The following is a 15,716-nucleotide window of genomic DNA, read 5'->3' on the forward strand; positions in this document are numbered from 1 at the left end:
TATATATATATTTTAAATATATATAATATATATTTCCCCTTTACACAAAATCTAGTTGACTGATACCAAGAAAAAAGTAGATGACGACTTGGGAACAATTGAAAGTTTGGAAGAAGCCAAAAAAAAGCTTCTTAAAGATGTAGAGGCACTGAGCCAGCGCCTGGAGGAAAAGGCTTTGGCCTATGACAAGCTGGAGAAGACCAAGAACCGTCTGCAGCAGGAGCTGGATGACCTGATGGTTGACCTGGACCATCAGCGCCAGATTGTCTCCAACTTGGAGAAGAAGCAGAAGAAGTTTGATCAGGTGGGTTCTCTGTCCTCTTCTGCAGGACGAGCACCACATTTTCTCATAGCAAAGTTCTCACTTTTGTTGTTTTTGTTTAAAATAATCTTGTTTACAAGCAACACCTTTGTAAATTAATACCTTTGTAAAGCAAAATTAGAAAAAACAGAAAAGCAAAAAATGAAGAGAATACCCATAATCTGGTGGTAGTGTTCTTAGCAGTAAGTCAAGACACACAGTGAATGAGAAGAATTTATGTTGCTTTTTAAATTGTACCTAATACTCAGTGCCATTCATATAGCTATTAGCAGAAGAAAAGAACATCTCTGCTCGCTATGCAGAAGAGAGAGACCGTGCTGAAGCAGAGGCCAGAGAGAAAGAAACTAAAGCTCTATCTCTGGCCCGGGCCCTTGAGGAGGCCTTGGAGGCCAAAGAAGAGTTTGAGAGACAGAACAAGCAGCTGCGGGCTGACATGGAAGATCTCATGAGCTCTAAGGATGATGTGGGGAAGAATGTAAGTATCCCTGGGGCCCTTCTCTTCAAAGGAGAGTGGGCAGCTCCTTAGAACAGCGTGAAGCAGCCGGGGGCAGTGCTGAGCCCATCAGCCATGTCATCCACGAGTGAGTTTCTTGGCCTGGGATGAACAGGGATTGCAGTCGGTGGAATAAGCTGTTGGGCTCACTGACCACTTGTAGCAGCACTTAATGGTGGGGAAGCTTTTTTTTTTTCACTCTTCACTTCCATGACCCTTCCTGCCCTAGCCTGTATCCTGGCAGGGGATCTCCACATAAAGAACTCCACAGTGACTGATTGGGAGGGTCCCCTTTCCCTTTGAAGGCTCCAAACACATTGGTAGCTTATTCACAGTGGAGACATTACCACAACACTTTCTGCACCACTGCACACGTCTCTGACGCTGGTGGTGGTGGACCCACATCCCCCCTCAGCTAGGTGGTGCTGAAGTTACTGAAGGAAGCCAGGCCTGAGAGGTCATGACCATGCCCAGTCTTTAGCTCTGACCGTGGAAAGCCACTTAACCCCTCGTAAGTCACCTCACCTGTCAGATGGACTTTACACTTGCCCTGTTTCATAAAGCATCCTGCAGGTATGCCTTGAAAATCTGAAATATTCTCTTTTAACTTTATAAAGTCTCGTTTTCTTGGAATGGACTCTGGCCATATCATAAGAGGAGACTGTCCTGCCTTCCTGCCTGGTCTCCAACATGGTGCCCAGGGGACAAGCCTTAGGGACAAGAGTAAAAATGGACATGATTACATAACATAGAAGGGGAATTTCACAGCTGATTTCGTTTTCCTGTTTTATGTTCATTTTCTCTTGCATAATCAATAGTCACACATTCATTTCCACAAGCACTTCTTTGTTCCTGTGAAGAGCCAGGCATGCTGAGAGACCCATGACCCTCCTCCTGTCCGGAGTTGTCGTCTCACTGTGTAAGAAGTGAGAAGGCCACCTACACCCCATCACGGGGTGCCTCCGTGGTACCCAGGCAAGCCTGCCTGAAGGCTGGTTGGTAGCTGGATCCAAAGAGACGAGGTGGAAGCACTCAGCACAGCACTTGGCACAGAGAGCTACCCAAATGTTTATAGAGGTCTTTTAGCTGTACCCTGTCTTAGGCCTAACACCCCTTAATATTTTTTAAGTTTCCACATAACTCCTTTTCAGTACGCAGGAATGTACCATAGTACCTATAACACACAGACAAATGGCATCTAGTAGATGAGTTCTTTTGACCCTGGTCTTTTTGTTTTTCTTTGGTGTTTAAAAATCTCCTACCATCAAGGTCAGCAGAGAATAATTTACTAATAATAGTGCACAGGCAAATAAATCACTTATGCTGTTTCGATAGCATATTCTGAAATGAAGAACAGCAGTAGCCATAGAGGGAAAAGGAAGGATGTGTGAGGTGTGTCAGGGAACTGGCCGGCGGTGACCCGAGTGGCCAACATGCAGGCTACGAGCTTAGGAAACAGGAAGGCTGCTTGCCTCATGCCTCTGCCAAGGGTCAGCTGTGTCCTCAATGTTTCCTATGGTTTAGGTTCATGAACTTGAGAAGTCCAAACGGGCCCTAGAGCAGCAGGTGGAAGAAATGAGGACCCAGCTGGAGGAGCTGGAAGATGAACTTCAGGCTACAGAAGATGCCAAGCTTCGTCTGGAAGTCAACATGCAGGCCATGAAGGCTCAGTTTGAGAGGGACTTACAAACCAGGGATGAGCAGAATGAAGAAAAGAAGCGGCTGCTGATAAAGCAGGTAGATCAAAGGGGCCTCTGGAGCAAGAACCTGCTTGTTTTTAAAACCCAGTTTTTGGTCAACATCCTGTTCATTCACATTAGAACACATTAACAAAATCAATTTATTTGTTTATCTGATAATCCTTTAAAATTTAATGTCATTGATTTTCATATCCAATTTTTCAAACAATGTCATTGAAAGCCCCTATGTGGAATTTCAAGGAAATGCGTACTTAGATTCAAGTTCTAGGAGTCTTAAGATATAGGGGTATAAAAAAGAATCAGTGGGTATCTGAAAAGATTCAGCATATTTCTGAATTTCCTATCACATGTTCTCATTAAATCGTTTTTTAAGAAGAAAACAACTATTTAAAATTTTGAGTTTAAAATGTAGCCAGCACTGGTATTTTATGCATGTACTTTCCTAAATGTACTAAACTCCTAATTTAAAAGTTCACTTTTGAAATTAACTGTAGTTATGTGACACAACCCCTTGGTTCTTGCTATCAAATCTTGGATCTCAGATGTATTTTATTTTGTTCTTTTCACTCCGCTAGTATCTATTAGTCATTTATTGCTGGATTAACAACTACATCAAACTTAGTGGCTTAAAATAACACTAATCACAATTTCTGTGGTCAGAAGTTCAGAATCCACTCATTTAGGTGTGCCATTTGAAGGCCTGACTGGGGCTAGAGAATATTTCCAAGCTGCTCAGCTACATGATGTTGGCCCGAGAGCATAGCACCTCACCAAGGTGCTCCTCAGGCTGCCTGTGTCCCCGTAGGGAACTTTCCTATGAAGTTGCCTCCAAATCTTTTCATTCTGTTGTGTCACCTGGACTGCAGGTTTGAAGAGGACACTGCCTTCTTGTGTATCTCATAGCAGTTAGTGGAAAGGTTTGTACCAGGTATCGTTTAACGATCTCGTTAAACAATATTCAGCTGTGGGTTTTGTCTGTAAGAACAACTGCTTGGTAGCAGAGAGACCCTTACAGGATAACAGCCCTGACTAATGGCTGGCTGCCCGTTCTCTGAGAATACGGAGTCTTCTCGGGCATAACCAGTGCTGTCTGTTAGGTGCGGGAGCTCGAGGCCGAACTGGAGGATGAACGGAAACAGCGAGCGCTAGCTGTTGCTGCGAAGAAGAAAATGGAAATAGACCTGAAGGACCTTGAAGCTCAAATTGAGGCAGCAAACAAAGCCAGGGATGAAGTGATCAAGCAGCTTCGAAAACTTCAGGTATGTGCTGCTGCCTATCACTCTTCAACGGTGTCATTTGGCCCTGCTGAGGTCAAGCCTGACAGGACCCATGAGGCTGGGGGCGATTTTGCTGCCCAGCTCAGTGCTGACCCACCATCCGTCCAGGGGCCCAGTGGCGCTGTCACATCCTTGGTGGCGGTTTGGGGCAGCAGCCGTAAAGGCACCTCTGTTCCTCCAGTGTCTGTAGGGTGTGTTTGGCACATGTGCTTGAGGCTCTGAACAGCCTCTGGTGCTTCTTAAACATGTAGCCACATGACCGCCTGAGGGAAAGTGGCATCAGCCTCCCTCCTTAGTGCTGTGAGCTTTGTCATCTTTCAACACCACATCTGCTGCTCCCTTCACACAGGCTTTCTCACAGGCATAGAGGTGGTTTCATAGGTGGACATCAGGAATATAAAGGGTCTCTCACAGGACTGGTGGTAGCAAAATGGGCACAACTTCTCTGGGAGGATATTTGTCAGTTACAATTCCATTCCTCTGACTTGATGATTCCACACCTTAAGAATTTATTCCGGCCCTCCCTGGTGGCACAGCGGGTTAAAGCATAGCACTGAGAATCTAAAGCCGCTTCCGCATGAGTTCGATTCCCGCCTGCCCCGGAGGTGACCACATGGCGCGGCAGACCTCTCCTGACCCGCCCGCTGCTCCCCTCAGCAGTGTACTTCCTCGATCTGCCTGTTCTGCTCCCCACTCTGTCTCTGGTGAAGCCTCTCACCGCCCCTGGGCCTCTGGCCTGTACCCCAGTTCTGTATGCACAAATAAATAAATCTTTTAAAAAAAATTTATTCCAACAAAATATAGGAAATATTCATATACAGAGATTATAACTGAAGTGTTATTTATGATAGCAAAATGTTAACAATCTAGGTGAACTGCCAGACACTTAAATGATGGGCTTGAAAGATGTATGCTGTAAGGCAATTTCATTTATAACCCACGGATGGGTATAGAGGTCTACATACATACTGTATGGTGTGAGTTCTTCCTTACTTTTTTTTAAGCTACATGCAAAGGTTTCTGACTAATTACAAGGAATATGAATGATTACTATTTTTTAATAGTTTGTGTTATATAATTAGCATACATACAGTTCTATGTTAAAATATTTTCTGTTATTTTATATTCATAGGGTTTGTGCAGCCATCACTAGTGCCTAATTTTGGACATTCTGGTTTCCCCTAAAAGAAACCCTTACATCCGTCAGGTCTCACTCCCCACCCCCCACTATCGCAGCACTAATAAGCCATAGGTCTACTTCTCTGTAGATTTGCCTGCGCTGGACACATACAATATGTGGCTTTTTGTGGCTGGCTGCTTTTTTTTTTTTTTTTTTTCCATTTTAGTTTTCAGAGTTCACTCACATTGTAAAATAAATATTTCACTCCTTTTTATTACCAACTAATATCAATTCCTTTTTATGATTATACCACATTTATCTTTTCAGTTGGCCATCTCCTCCCTACTTTTGAGGACTGTCCCTGTGAACATTCAGATACCCCTGTGGGCTTGTGCTTTGTTTTCTCAGGCAAATACTCGACAGTGGGGTTATGTGGTAACTTCATTTAACTTGAGGAGCTACCCAAAACCTTTACACAGCAAGGGCTCATTTCTCTGCATCCTTATCAGCATGTGTTTTTGCCTGTCTTGTTTCATAGCCATCTTACTGGATATGAATTTGGGATCTCTTTGAGGTTTTTTTTTTTTTTTTTTTTAAGATTTATTTATTATTTGTACATACAGAACTGGGGTACAGGCCAGAGACTCAGGGGCAGTGAGACAGAGTGGGGAGCAGAACAGGCAGATCAACGAAGTACACTGCTGAGGGGAGCAGCGGGCGGGCCAGGAGAGGTCTGCCACGCCATGCGGTCTCCTCCGGGGCAGGCGGGAATCGAACTCATGCTGAAGTGGCTTCAGCTTCTCAGTGCAGTGCTTTAACCCGCTGTGCCACCAGGGAGGGCCCTCTTTGAGGTTTTTTTAATTTCCTTTATGACTAATGAGGTTGAACATCTTTTTGTGTGTTAATTGGCATTTACCTTCATTCTTTTGCATATGGATATACACTTAGCAGGTTTAAAATTATTTCTTATTGGACTGCCTGTGGCACCATTGTTAAAAATTAACTGACCATAGATTTATATGGATATCTTTGGATTCTCGATTCTACTCCATTCACCTAATGTGTTTGTCCTTATGCCAGTACAGTCTGTACAGTCTTGTTCACTATAACTTTCTAGTTAAGTTTTGAAATTGGGGTGTGACTTCAACTTTGTTCTTTTTCAGGACTGCTTTAATTATTCTGGGTTCCTTACAATTCCAAGGTCATATTTCCAATATTTCCCCCAACCCCGCAAAAGCCAGCTTGGATTTTGATGATACGCTGACTCTATAGCTAAATCTAGTTATTTAGATATTCTTCAGTCTTTTCAATGGTGTTTTATAGTTTTTGGTATGCACATCTATAAACTTGGTTTTTTAAATTCATACCTAAGATTTTAGGCCGTATAATAGCATCTTCCTGATGCTATTATAAATATAACTATGTTCTTAACTTTTGGAATATTCAGTATATAGAATCATTGGCTTTTATATACTGATCTTGTGTCTTCAACCTGCTAAACTCATTTATTAATTCTAATGGCTTTTTGGTGGAATTCTTAAGATTTCTAGATTCAGGGTATCATCCATAAAGGTTGAACTTGTCTTATTTCTTCCTTTCCTATCCAGAGGTCTTTTATTTCTTTGTTTTAGACTAATTGCCTTCACTGAACGTCTCCATTAACATGTTAAGTGGGATGGTTGGATAACATTGTTTTGTTACTGATCTCAGGGGGCAAACATTCCATCTTTGACAGTAGGCGGAGTGATATTACCTCTTGTTGAAGTTTCCTTGATGCATATTGTCAGCGCATCTGTTTACTGCTTTTATAAAGGGGTATTAGACTTTTGTCACATGATTCTATGTTTACTGAGATGATCATATATTCCTCAGATGAACCCACCTAGTCATGGCCTGGAATCCTTCCTTTCCTCTGTTGCTGGATTGTTTACTACTGTTTATTGAGCACCTTTGTTTCTGTATTCAGAAGGGATAGTGATCTGAATGCTTTCTTATATTTTTGTCACTTCCATGTAATTTTACATCTGATGACCTTATTTTATAATATGGGAGAAAACGCTTTAAAAGAATGTTATGCTTGAAAGGCTGAAATTCCTACAAACCTTCTTCCTACTTAATCTTAGGCTCAGATGAAGGATTATCAACGTGAATTGGAAGAAGCTCGTGCATCTCGAGATGAAATTTTTGCTCAATCCAAAGAGAGTGAAAAGAAATTAAAGAGTCTGGAAGCTGAAATCCTTCAATTACAGGAGGTTTGTATTCATTCATTTCTTCAAATAATTGCCCTTGAAATTTCTCCAAAATCAGGTAAATCTATTTTACTATCTTTGTAGCCTACTATAAAGTTCACTATCCATTTTTGGTATGGTACTCAACCATTCATTACTTCAGTGTGACAAAGTGTCACAACTTTGGTAATGCTCATATATTTTTCTCAACACCTGGCTAAAGGTAGTTGTGACTAGAAACTCCAAGCCACTTTACAGACCTTGTTCCCGTGTGTAAGGAAAGGGAGTGACTGACGTTAGTGTTTGTAAGCCTCAGGATCATTTAACTCTGACCTTATTGACACTAGAGTACTTTGTACACAGTAGCATTATTCATGTAATAATGAAACATATTTCTGTCCTTTTATTTTTCTACTATATTATCGTGTAGTCAAACAACTGTTTCACTTATCTCTTCCACTTATCTCTTCCAAGTTCTCAGATAGGGAGAGATGAGTAACAGTATGGGATTGTATCAGTGCAAGGCACACATGAATAAATACTTTTTTTTATCTAAGCAGCTTTATTGAACTAAAACTGGCATATAAAGAGCTGTACGTATATAGTACACATTTGTATAAAGGATCAAGTCTTAATGGATAAAAAAATATTACCCGATAGCTATAGCTATGGAGTTGAACTTGCAAGAAATAGAACTCCCTAGTCTCAAGAATGAAGATGGAACTGAAAACCAGATCCTAAGATTACCCTGAGCCCATTTTAGGTTTTGAACTTCTTTGTTTATTTCATTGCTTTTTGCTCATCTTTATTTCATTTGGACTCCCACACATTGTTTTTCTCTGTCCCAAAATTAATATGGTATGCTTCTGTTGTCATTTTTTTCTCTAAATTTTTTTCTTAATCCCATGAAGAATTTTAAAATGTGTTTTAAATGTCCAAATTTAACTTTTTTTACTTGACTTCTAATTTCATTGCCTTGTGGTTAGAAAATGCTGACAGCAGAGCAGCTCTAGGCCCCAGACCGTGGTCATTAAAGGTTCCATGTGTGCTTAAGCGTTCTTACTCAGCAGTGAAGTAAGAGGGCCAAAGTCGATATAGTTCATGGTGGAACTGATCAGCGACAGCCCCAAAAGCCCATTTTCCTGAAGGTGATTGGGCTCTGGGCACTTGCCTCCTGGGAAGCTCCTAGGGCATCCCCAAAGTATCCACACTCCCTGCAGCTCAGCGCTTTCAGGTCATTCAGAAAGCTGAAGACATTTCCTCAGCCTTCAGACACAAAGGTTCATTGTGTTCAGAAGCGGCTGATCTGGGACGCTAGCCCCTGCCCTTCGCACTATTTCTCTTTCCCTTGAGCACATTTATTCATGTGTGCAGGGTCCTCTTTTTTATTCTCCCATGGGTTCCTGAGCCTGCCTATAGTGCCCTGGGTCCAAGAGGATGAAGACCAGAGGTGAGACAGAACTGACGTTTACATGTTATATCCTAGACTCCCATTTCATGTGATACAGTTCTTTCGGAGGACCTATATCTAACAAAAGAGGTAAAGTTCATGTGTAGAGCCTGCCCACAAGCTCCCTTTATACACCCCTCCTCCTCAGACGTCTAAAGTACTCTGACTAAAGTGGCATCTTTTGAAAATGGTAGCTGAAGGAAGAGGCCCCAGACAACAAGGGAAGTCAAAGCCCAAGCTGCTGACCATACTTAGGACTTAGGGCAAGTGATTTCATCCATGAAATAGGGAGAAAGATGGCTGTCCTTCCTTTTGCAGATCCACTCTCCACAGAAAAACTGGAAAGGTAGCCACCATGCTGTTCCTTCTTATATGAAAGCTAAAGCAGCCTGCCTGGCCAGTACTCCCTCCCCTTCAAGAAAACTGGGCAAAACTCTAGCTCTCCAAACCACCTGAGCCCCTGAAGCTGCCTCTGTCCCCCTACTCTCTACAGGTAGCTGTGATCTGTGTTGCATTGATTAACTACGTCATGCTCTGATGCCGTGATACTGTGCCACTAGTGTACTTGACCTCCAAGCTGTATGACTTGCATGTGTGACAGACACTGCAGGGCCATGAGTTGGTAAAGTCAGGGTTTGAATGAAGTATGTCTTCAGTTTAAGAAACACCAGGATTCTAAGGGAGGCAGGAATAGCTGCCTCTTCCATTGACTGTGACAGCACAGCCCCTCCAGACTTGGACCGCTTCTGTCGGTGTTTCGATATGATGATACTGACACAGCACATCATCTGACTGACCTGCATCTAGATTCTCTTCAGCAAGTTGGCCAGCTTGCTTTCTCTTGTCCATTTGCCACTTGAGGCACATGTAGAGTGCCAGGAGCAAAGTAGCTGCCATATACAGGCATTGTCAGGTATCCCATTTGAAAAAACAGCTCACAGCCTTAAATCAATCTAAACTTCTTTAGGAACTTGCCTCATCTGAGCGAGCCCGCCGCCATGCTGAGCAGGAGAGGGATGAGCTGGCTGATGAGATCGCTAACAGCGCCTCTGGCAAGTGAGTCTCCTGGTGAAAGGGGGTGGCACCTAGAGAGTGCAGTGGCAGCCCCTCCAGTGTGCTTCTGCTTTGAAAGTCTGGGGTGTTGGCTGGTGTCTAGTAGTCAGAAGTTGGTTTGCTCGTTCAGCCTGGAAAGATGAGCACAGCTGGCTATGTGATCAGGCAGATCACACTTCTGTCATCCACACGATGGCATGAGATCTTCAAAGTCAGTGTTTGGCAAACAAATTAGACTTACCCTTTTTCTGAAAGTTTTACACTTTTTTTTTCCCAATTAAGAAGTTGCTTTGTCCTTCTAATTACCAGGTTGGCATGCCAATGCACTGGAGGAAACCTGTAGAGTTTGTTAGGGGATAAAGGCCCTGGTCATTTATTTGCATTTTTGAAAGCTAATTCTGGCTGCTGTGAGTGAAGAACAGATGGAGAGGCAGCAGGGAGGCCCCCCACAGTGGTCCAGGAGAGAGACCAGCATGAACTGGAGTGATAGCAAAGTCAGTATTAGAAAGTGTGATCAGTAGGAGTTGTTGGCAGATTGGGTGTGGGTGCAAGGAAAGAGAAAAATGGGGCTGCTGCACATGTTCCAGCAGCAGGGTGAGTGGAGGAGTCTCCCTGACTTCCCCAGTTTGACACAGAGCTGTCTCCTACCTTGGCCTGCCTAGGTCTGCACTGCTGGATGAGAAGCGCCGTCTGGAAGCACGAATTGCACAGTTGGAGGAGGAACTTGAAGAGGAGCAGAGCAATATGGAGCTACTCAATGACCGCTTCCGCAAGACCACACTACAGGTGATCCGACCGCAGCCTGTCCCCAGGGAGGGCTGCACTGCCCCTCTGGCGAGACTGACTCAACCCCTCTCTCTAGGTGGACACGCTGAATGCAGAGCTAGCTGCTGAGCGCAGTGCAGCCCAGAAGAGTGACAATGCCCGCCAGCAGCTAGAACGGCAGAACAAAGAGCTGAAGGCCAAGCTACAGGAGCTAGAGGGTGCTGTCAAGTCCAAGTTCAAGGCCACTATCTCAGCGCTGGAAGCCAAGATTGGGCAGTTGGAGGAGCAGCTTGAACAGGAAGCTAAGTAAGAGGTTTTGCTACCCTAAGCCAGAATTGACTGGGTTTTGGTTACAGGCTCAACACTGTGGCTCAAAGACAAAATAGACACCCCCTGCCCTCAGGGAGCTGCCACAGCATGGGAAAGGATAGGAAACAAAGGTGACTAGAGTAGGGAGACAGTGGTGTGAGCCTTCATGGACAGATGGGCTGGCCTGTCAGCTCCCCCCAAACTAGGGCTACTCTCACTATGGCTGTGTGTTCCTAGGCAGCATTAAGTTCACCCAAACTGTTTCCCAAGTTGGTGGTATCATGTGAAATGCTGATTCATTTTGGCAGGCAAGAAATGCAATGACAAAACAAAGGAGCTTTTCTTCTCCCATAGGAAGGGCTGTTTAACAACTTCCGTTGTTACAACTTATCTTGTACTCTACGATGCTGAAATGCAATAGCTTGGGCATTTATAGAACCATTAGAAATGGACTGTCAACTATGGGGTAGACCTTCAGATTCACAGTTGAGAGTCCAGAAATGCGGGGCCTATGCTCAGGCTCCAGCATTCTGTACACTTTCCATTAGACTGCACTCAAATAAAACAAGGGTTTATTTGTGACGAGTTGTAATCACCACACTAGTCCCTTCAGCTTGCTCCAGTGCTTCCATTTCTGTATATTTGTCAAGGAACATAAGAACTTTTTCAATCTAGTGTACTTCCTTCGTCATGTAGTACTCTGTAGGCCTATACATGGTAATTTGCTTGGCTTCAAACTAAAACGTTTCTGCTGGTTTCAGTGTTAACTTCAATGTCACAGTGCCCAGAATCACTGAAGCCAGTCAGTACATTTTAAATAGAAACCTTTGCTTAATAAACTGGGTCTTTGTTTTCCAGGCTAAAAAGTTAGAGACTAGAGAAACCAACTCAGCGCCTTTGTGTTCAAAGAGGCTGCACCTTAAATAAGTACAAGTAGTTTATAGATGGAAGTTACATCTTCTGAAGACCTCTGAATAAGTAAATATCCACAGGTGCAGGAATAACATGGCTATTTTCCTACTATCAGCATAAGAATATATAGTAAAGGCAATCCATATTTTGACTAGAAGGGTAGAGCTTCTGGGCCTTTGTAATCATGTTCTAGCCATAATCGGGCCTTGAAAATCACCTTCACCTTCCAGAGACAATAGCCTAAAAAAATTTTACCACTTAAATTAAACTTTCAGGAATTGTGGAAGTTAATGTGCTTATCATTCTCATAGGGAACGAGCAGCTGCCAACAAACTAGTCCGTCGTACCGAGAAGAAGCTGAAAGAAATCTTCATGCAAGTGGAAGATGAGCGTCGTCACGCAGATCAGTATAAAGAACAGGTAGGGGAAGAAAGCAGGGTGGGGCACGTGGCAAAATGAGGGTAGCGTTCAAGTGGCCTCACTAAAGGCATGCTCTTAAAACTGGTATTTTGGCAAACGTGTTCCTTATTGCTATGAGGCCCTACTGGATGCTGAGGACCGGAAGAAATCGTGCTCTGGGGCCACCCAGTGCACTAGCAACACACGAGGGAGGGGTGGTAAGAGCACACTGAGTGGGTTTTGAAGTGTGAGGCCTGAACTGAATTTTAATGTTGCCATCTGTTTCTTCCACTAGAATGTGGGCTTTGTGACTGCAGAGCTTTCTGCCTGTTCACTCACTGGCATCTCTTAAATACCTAAAATAGTGCCTGGGCATAGTTAGCAGTCACTGAACACTCACTAGATGGAGATGTTAATAGGAAACGGAGAAAATGCACTGTATGTGGGACCCAAATTATCTTCTGCTCTGCATCCAGGCGTCCTGAGCATTGAGGGGACGCTCTAATAGGATTCTGAACTGCTCTGCATTCACTGCAGCTACCTTTAGCGTTCTCCCCTCTGTCTTCAGCCCAAGCATTTTCCTAACCCAGCCTTCCCTTTCCACAGCCACCAACAGGGCCTAGCCACCCTGAGGTCCGTCATCAGTGTCTGTGGTGTATGAGTGAAATGAGGGGGGTTCTCTTAGTTCTCACATTGTCTTCCAGAGAAACTTAGTACTTCAAGTATGTCTGAAACACCCATATTAAGAGATGTAAAAGTGAATGATCCAATTCCTAGAGCTGGAAGTTGTCTATTGCTGGCTCTTTTATATATTGCAGGAATAGCAATGCCCCTCTCCCTACACCCCCCATAAGTCAGTTGTGAGAAGATACTAAATTCACAGTTTAATTTCCTTTCACATCATTTGCTCTGTAGACACTGGCCTTGCTTACAACGACAGGCCAATCAAACGCCCTTAAACCAGTCTCATTTTCCAGTGCACAGCATAAGGATGTAGATGTGCTCAGAGCTGACACATTTAGGGTCGCAGTGATGGTGAATCTGAATTTACCTGTTTGGTTCATGTCAATTCCCCAAGATGGAGAAAGCCAACGCCAGAATGAAACAGCTTAAACGCCAGCTGGAAGAAGCGGAAGAAGAAGCTACACGTGCCAATGCATCTCGGCGTAAACTCCAGCGGGAACTGGACGATGCCACTGAAGCCAACGAGGGACTGAGCCGGGAGGTCAGCACTCTGAAGAATCGGCTGAGGTGAGTGGCCCAGGAACTTCTGTGAGAGGTGACCGATCTCAAAGCGTGCAAAGACAGCTGCAGTTGTAGGCTTGCCGTGTTAAAGGTTCGCGTAGCTTCTCATTTTTGCCCTTGAATCATTCCTCGTTTTTCTGTGCCAGTCACTAAATTGACTATAAAGATACACACTACACACAAGGTCTGTGATCCCAGCTGCCAGTAAGTAAAATCCACCAGGTCCTCCTCCCCTCAGCAGCCTTCCCATCCTCTCCACACTGGTGTGACAGGCACCAGTGCAGGCAGACCATGGGAAGGGGCAGCTGAACTTCCTCCTCAGAAAACTGGGTTAGCACAGGTGTTGGCAAACTACAGCCTATGGGTAAAGGATTAAAAAAAAAATGCAACACAGGCCTTATGTGGCTTACAAAGCCTCAACGGAAGTTGCAATTTTTCCCTTTATAGAAATCCTGAGCCTTGGTTAGAGCTCTGTCCTTAATAATCCGTCTTCCTTACCATTTCTGTCATAAACTGCCTCAGTTGAATCCACTACTTCCCCAGTGTACACCCTGTGTCAGCCAGGACATTTTGCAGGCAGGGGTGTCGGAGAGGTGAAGCCTTTCCATGTTGTGTCCCCTGATGCAGGCATAAAGTCAAAGTTATGAGGCATTAAGGTGGTTGAACAACTTGACAGCCACATGCACTTGGCGTTTACCCACATGCTCGTCTACTTTTGTTCTCTGCAGGCGAGGAGGCCCAATCAGCTTCTCTTCAAGCCGATCTGGCCGGCGTCAGCTGCACATTGAGGGGGCTTCCCTGGAGCTGTCAGACGATGACACAGAAAGTAAGACCAGTGATGTCAATGAGACACAGCCACCGCAGTCAGAGTAGAGCCTAGGAAGCTAGTGGAGGCGATACAGTGGGACACGCAGGAACTCACCCAGAGCCAGCCTGCCTTAGGGCCTCCTACAGATTTAGGAAATTGGCAAGCTGCGAGATTCCTTACTGAAAGATCAACTGTGTCTTAAGGCTTTCCAGCCTATACATACTGTATCCTGCTTCAAACTTAGGTACAATTGCTCCCCTTTTTATATATATATATATATGCACACACAACATACACATATTAAACAGATTGTCTCATCATTGCATCTATTTTCCATATATTCATCAGAGACCATTTTATAAAACATGTTAAAGAGAACCTTTTTCAAAGAAACTTCCAGGCACTCATTGCCAGTCACTGGGTTATTGGGGCAGCCCGTGGTTGTCATTCTGCATGCTCTGTCATAGGACAGATAACTTAGTTCTGTGTTCATGTGGCCCCTGACTCCTCAGCCACACCAGTCTCCTAGAACATTGTGGAACCTAAACTGCACTTGTAGCTCTCATCTCCTTCAACTAATGATCGACACTATTTCAGTGAGCAAACTGTGAAAAGGGTGGGTTGGATTGGGAAAAGCAGCATTTGTTTAGGCTTACCTTGCCCATCTCTCACGTTGGTGGTGTCCCCACATCTGTTATGTGAACTGGCCAGGGCTGGTCTGTGCAGAGACAGGGTAGTGGCCACAATGCAGCCTAGGCCCTGGCGGGCGGCCATCACCTGACTTCCAGAGGGTCTCCTGAACCTTGTGGCTTTGCCAGGCAGGGTGCAGTCCTCACTTCAGAAGCAAGCAGCCACAGGCCCCTAAGCAGAAGTTAAAGAGAAGGCCCTCCCTTGCCAGCCAGGCTCTCATGCTGACCTTGCAAATTCAGCCGCTGCTTTGAGCCCAAGAAGGGAATACTGGTTTTGTGTCCAAGAGTTGTTCCAAGTTTGTCGATGAGGTTTATAGAACCTTGAGAACAAATGCCATCTGCCTGAATGTTGACATGCCAGTGGATGTGAATCCTTTTTTCATTTCTCCTCTCCCCTTCCCTCTGGACAGTGTTATAGTAAACATTTTAGCATTCAGTTTTTGGTTGATAGTTGAGCAAACTGACATTACAGAAAGTGCCTTAGACACTACAGTACTAAGACAATGTTAAATATATTATTTGCCTCTGTAACAATTTAATGTATTAAGTTTTGACTGTGCTTCTTATCATGTACCTCTCTCTAGTCAAGTGGTATTATAAACATTCAGTGACAATGAATCAGTGTTAATTATAAATCCTTGATCCTCTGCAATGTGCTTGAAAACACAAACCTTTTGGGTTAAAAGCTTTAACATCTGTTAGGAAGAATTTGTCATGTGGGTTTGGATCCTTATTCCCCCTTTATGAATTGTAATGGCTATTGACCACCAGACACCTGACTGCAAATATCTTTTCTTGTATTCCCATATTTCTAGACAATGATTTTTGTAAGACAATAAATTTATTCATTATAGATACTTACGCCTGCTCTATTTACTTGGAGGAAAAAGCACCCGTTGAGAATAAACAGACCTCAATCAACAAGAATAATCATGTGAATGTGGAA

The 15,716-nt window shown here is 44.0% G+C and overlaps 1 protein-coding gene across 7 annotated transcripts in view; it reads left to right on the forward strand.

Moving 5' to 3' along the window:
• Positions 1 to 15,716, forward strand: part of MYH10 (myosin, heavy chain 10, non-muscle) — a 130,013-nt gene extending 114,297 nt beyond the window's left edge. For 4 of the 7 annotated variants that reach the window (XM_012726191.1, XM_012726192.1, XM_012726193.1 and 1 more), the window contains 11 exons: positions 56 to 304; positions 585 to 797; positions 2,340 to 2,552; positions 3,613 to 3,774; positions 7,036 to 7,164; positions 9,558 to 9,646; positions 10,306 to 10,429; positions 10,506 to 10,714; positions 11,941 to 12,049; positions 13,107 to 13,279; positions 14,002 to 15,697. In XM_012726191.1, the coding sequence (XP_012581645.1) occupies positions 56 to 304; positions 585 to 797; positions 2,340 to 2,552; positions 3,613 to 3,774; positions 7,036 to 7,164; positions 9,558 to 9,646; positions 10,306 to 10,429; positions 10,506 to 10,714; positions 11,941 to 12,049; positions 13,107 to 13,279; positions 14,002 to 14,146 (1,815 nt within the window). In that variant the 3' untranslated portion in view covers positions 14,147 to 15,697. Of the gene's footprint in view, positions 1 to 55; positions 305 to 584; positions 798 to 2,339; positions 2,553 to 3,612; positions 3,775 to 7,035; positions 7,165 to 9,557; positions 9,647 to 10,305; positions 10,430 to 10,505; positions 10,715 to 11,940; positions 12,050 to 13,106; positions 13,280 to 14,001 lie in introns of all 7 variants that reach the window. The other 3 variants (XM_004684602.2, XM_004684603.2, XM_004684604.2) reach the window with 1 other exon arrangement.

The sequence above is a fragment of the Condylura cristata genome, unplaced genomic scaffold, assembly GCF_000260355.1.
Source record: "Condylura cristata isolate star-nosed mole 26May11 unplaced genomic scaffold, ConCri1.0 scaffold00017, whole genome shotgun sequence".
Lineage (NCBI taxonomy): Eukaryota > Metazoa > Chordata > Mammalia > Eulipotyphla > Talpidae > Condylura > Condylura cristata.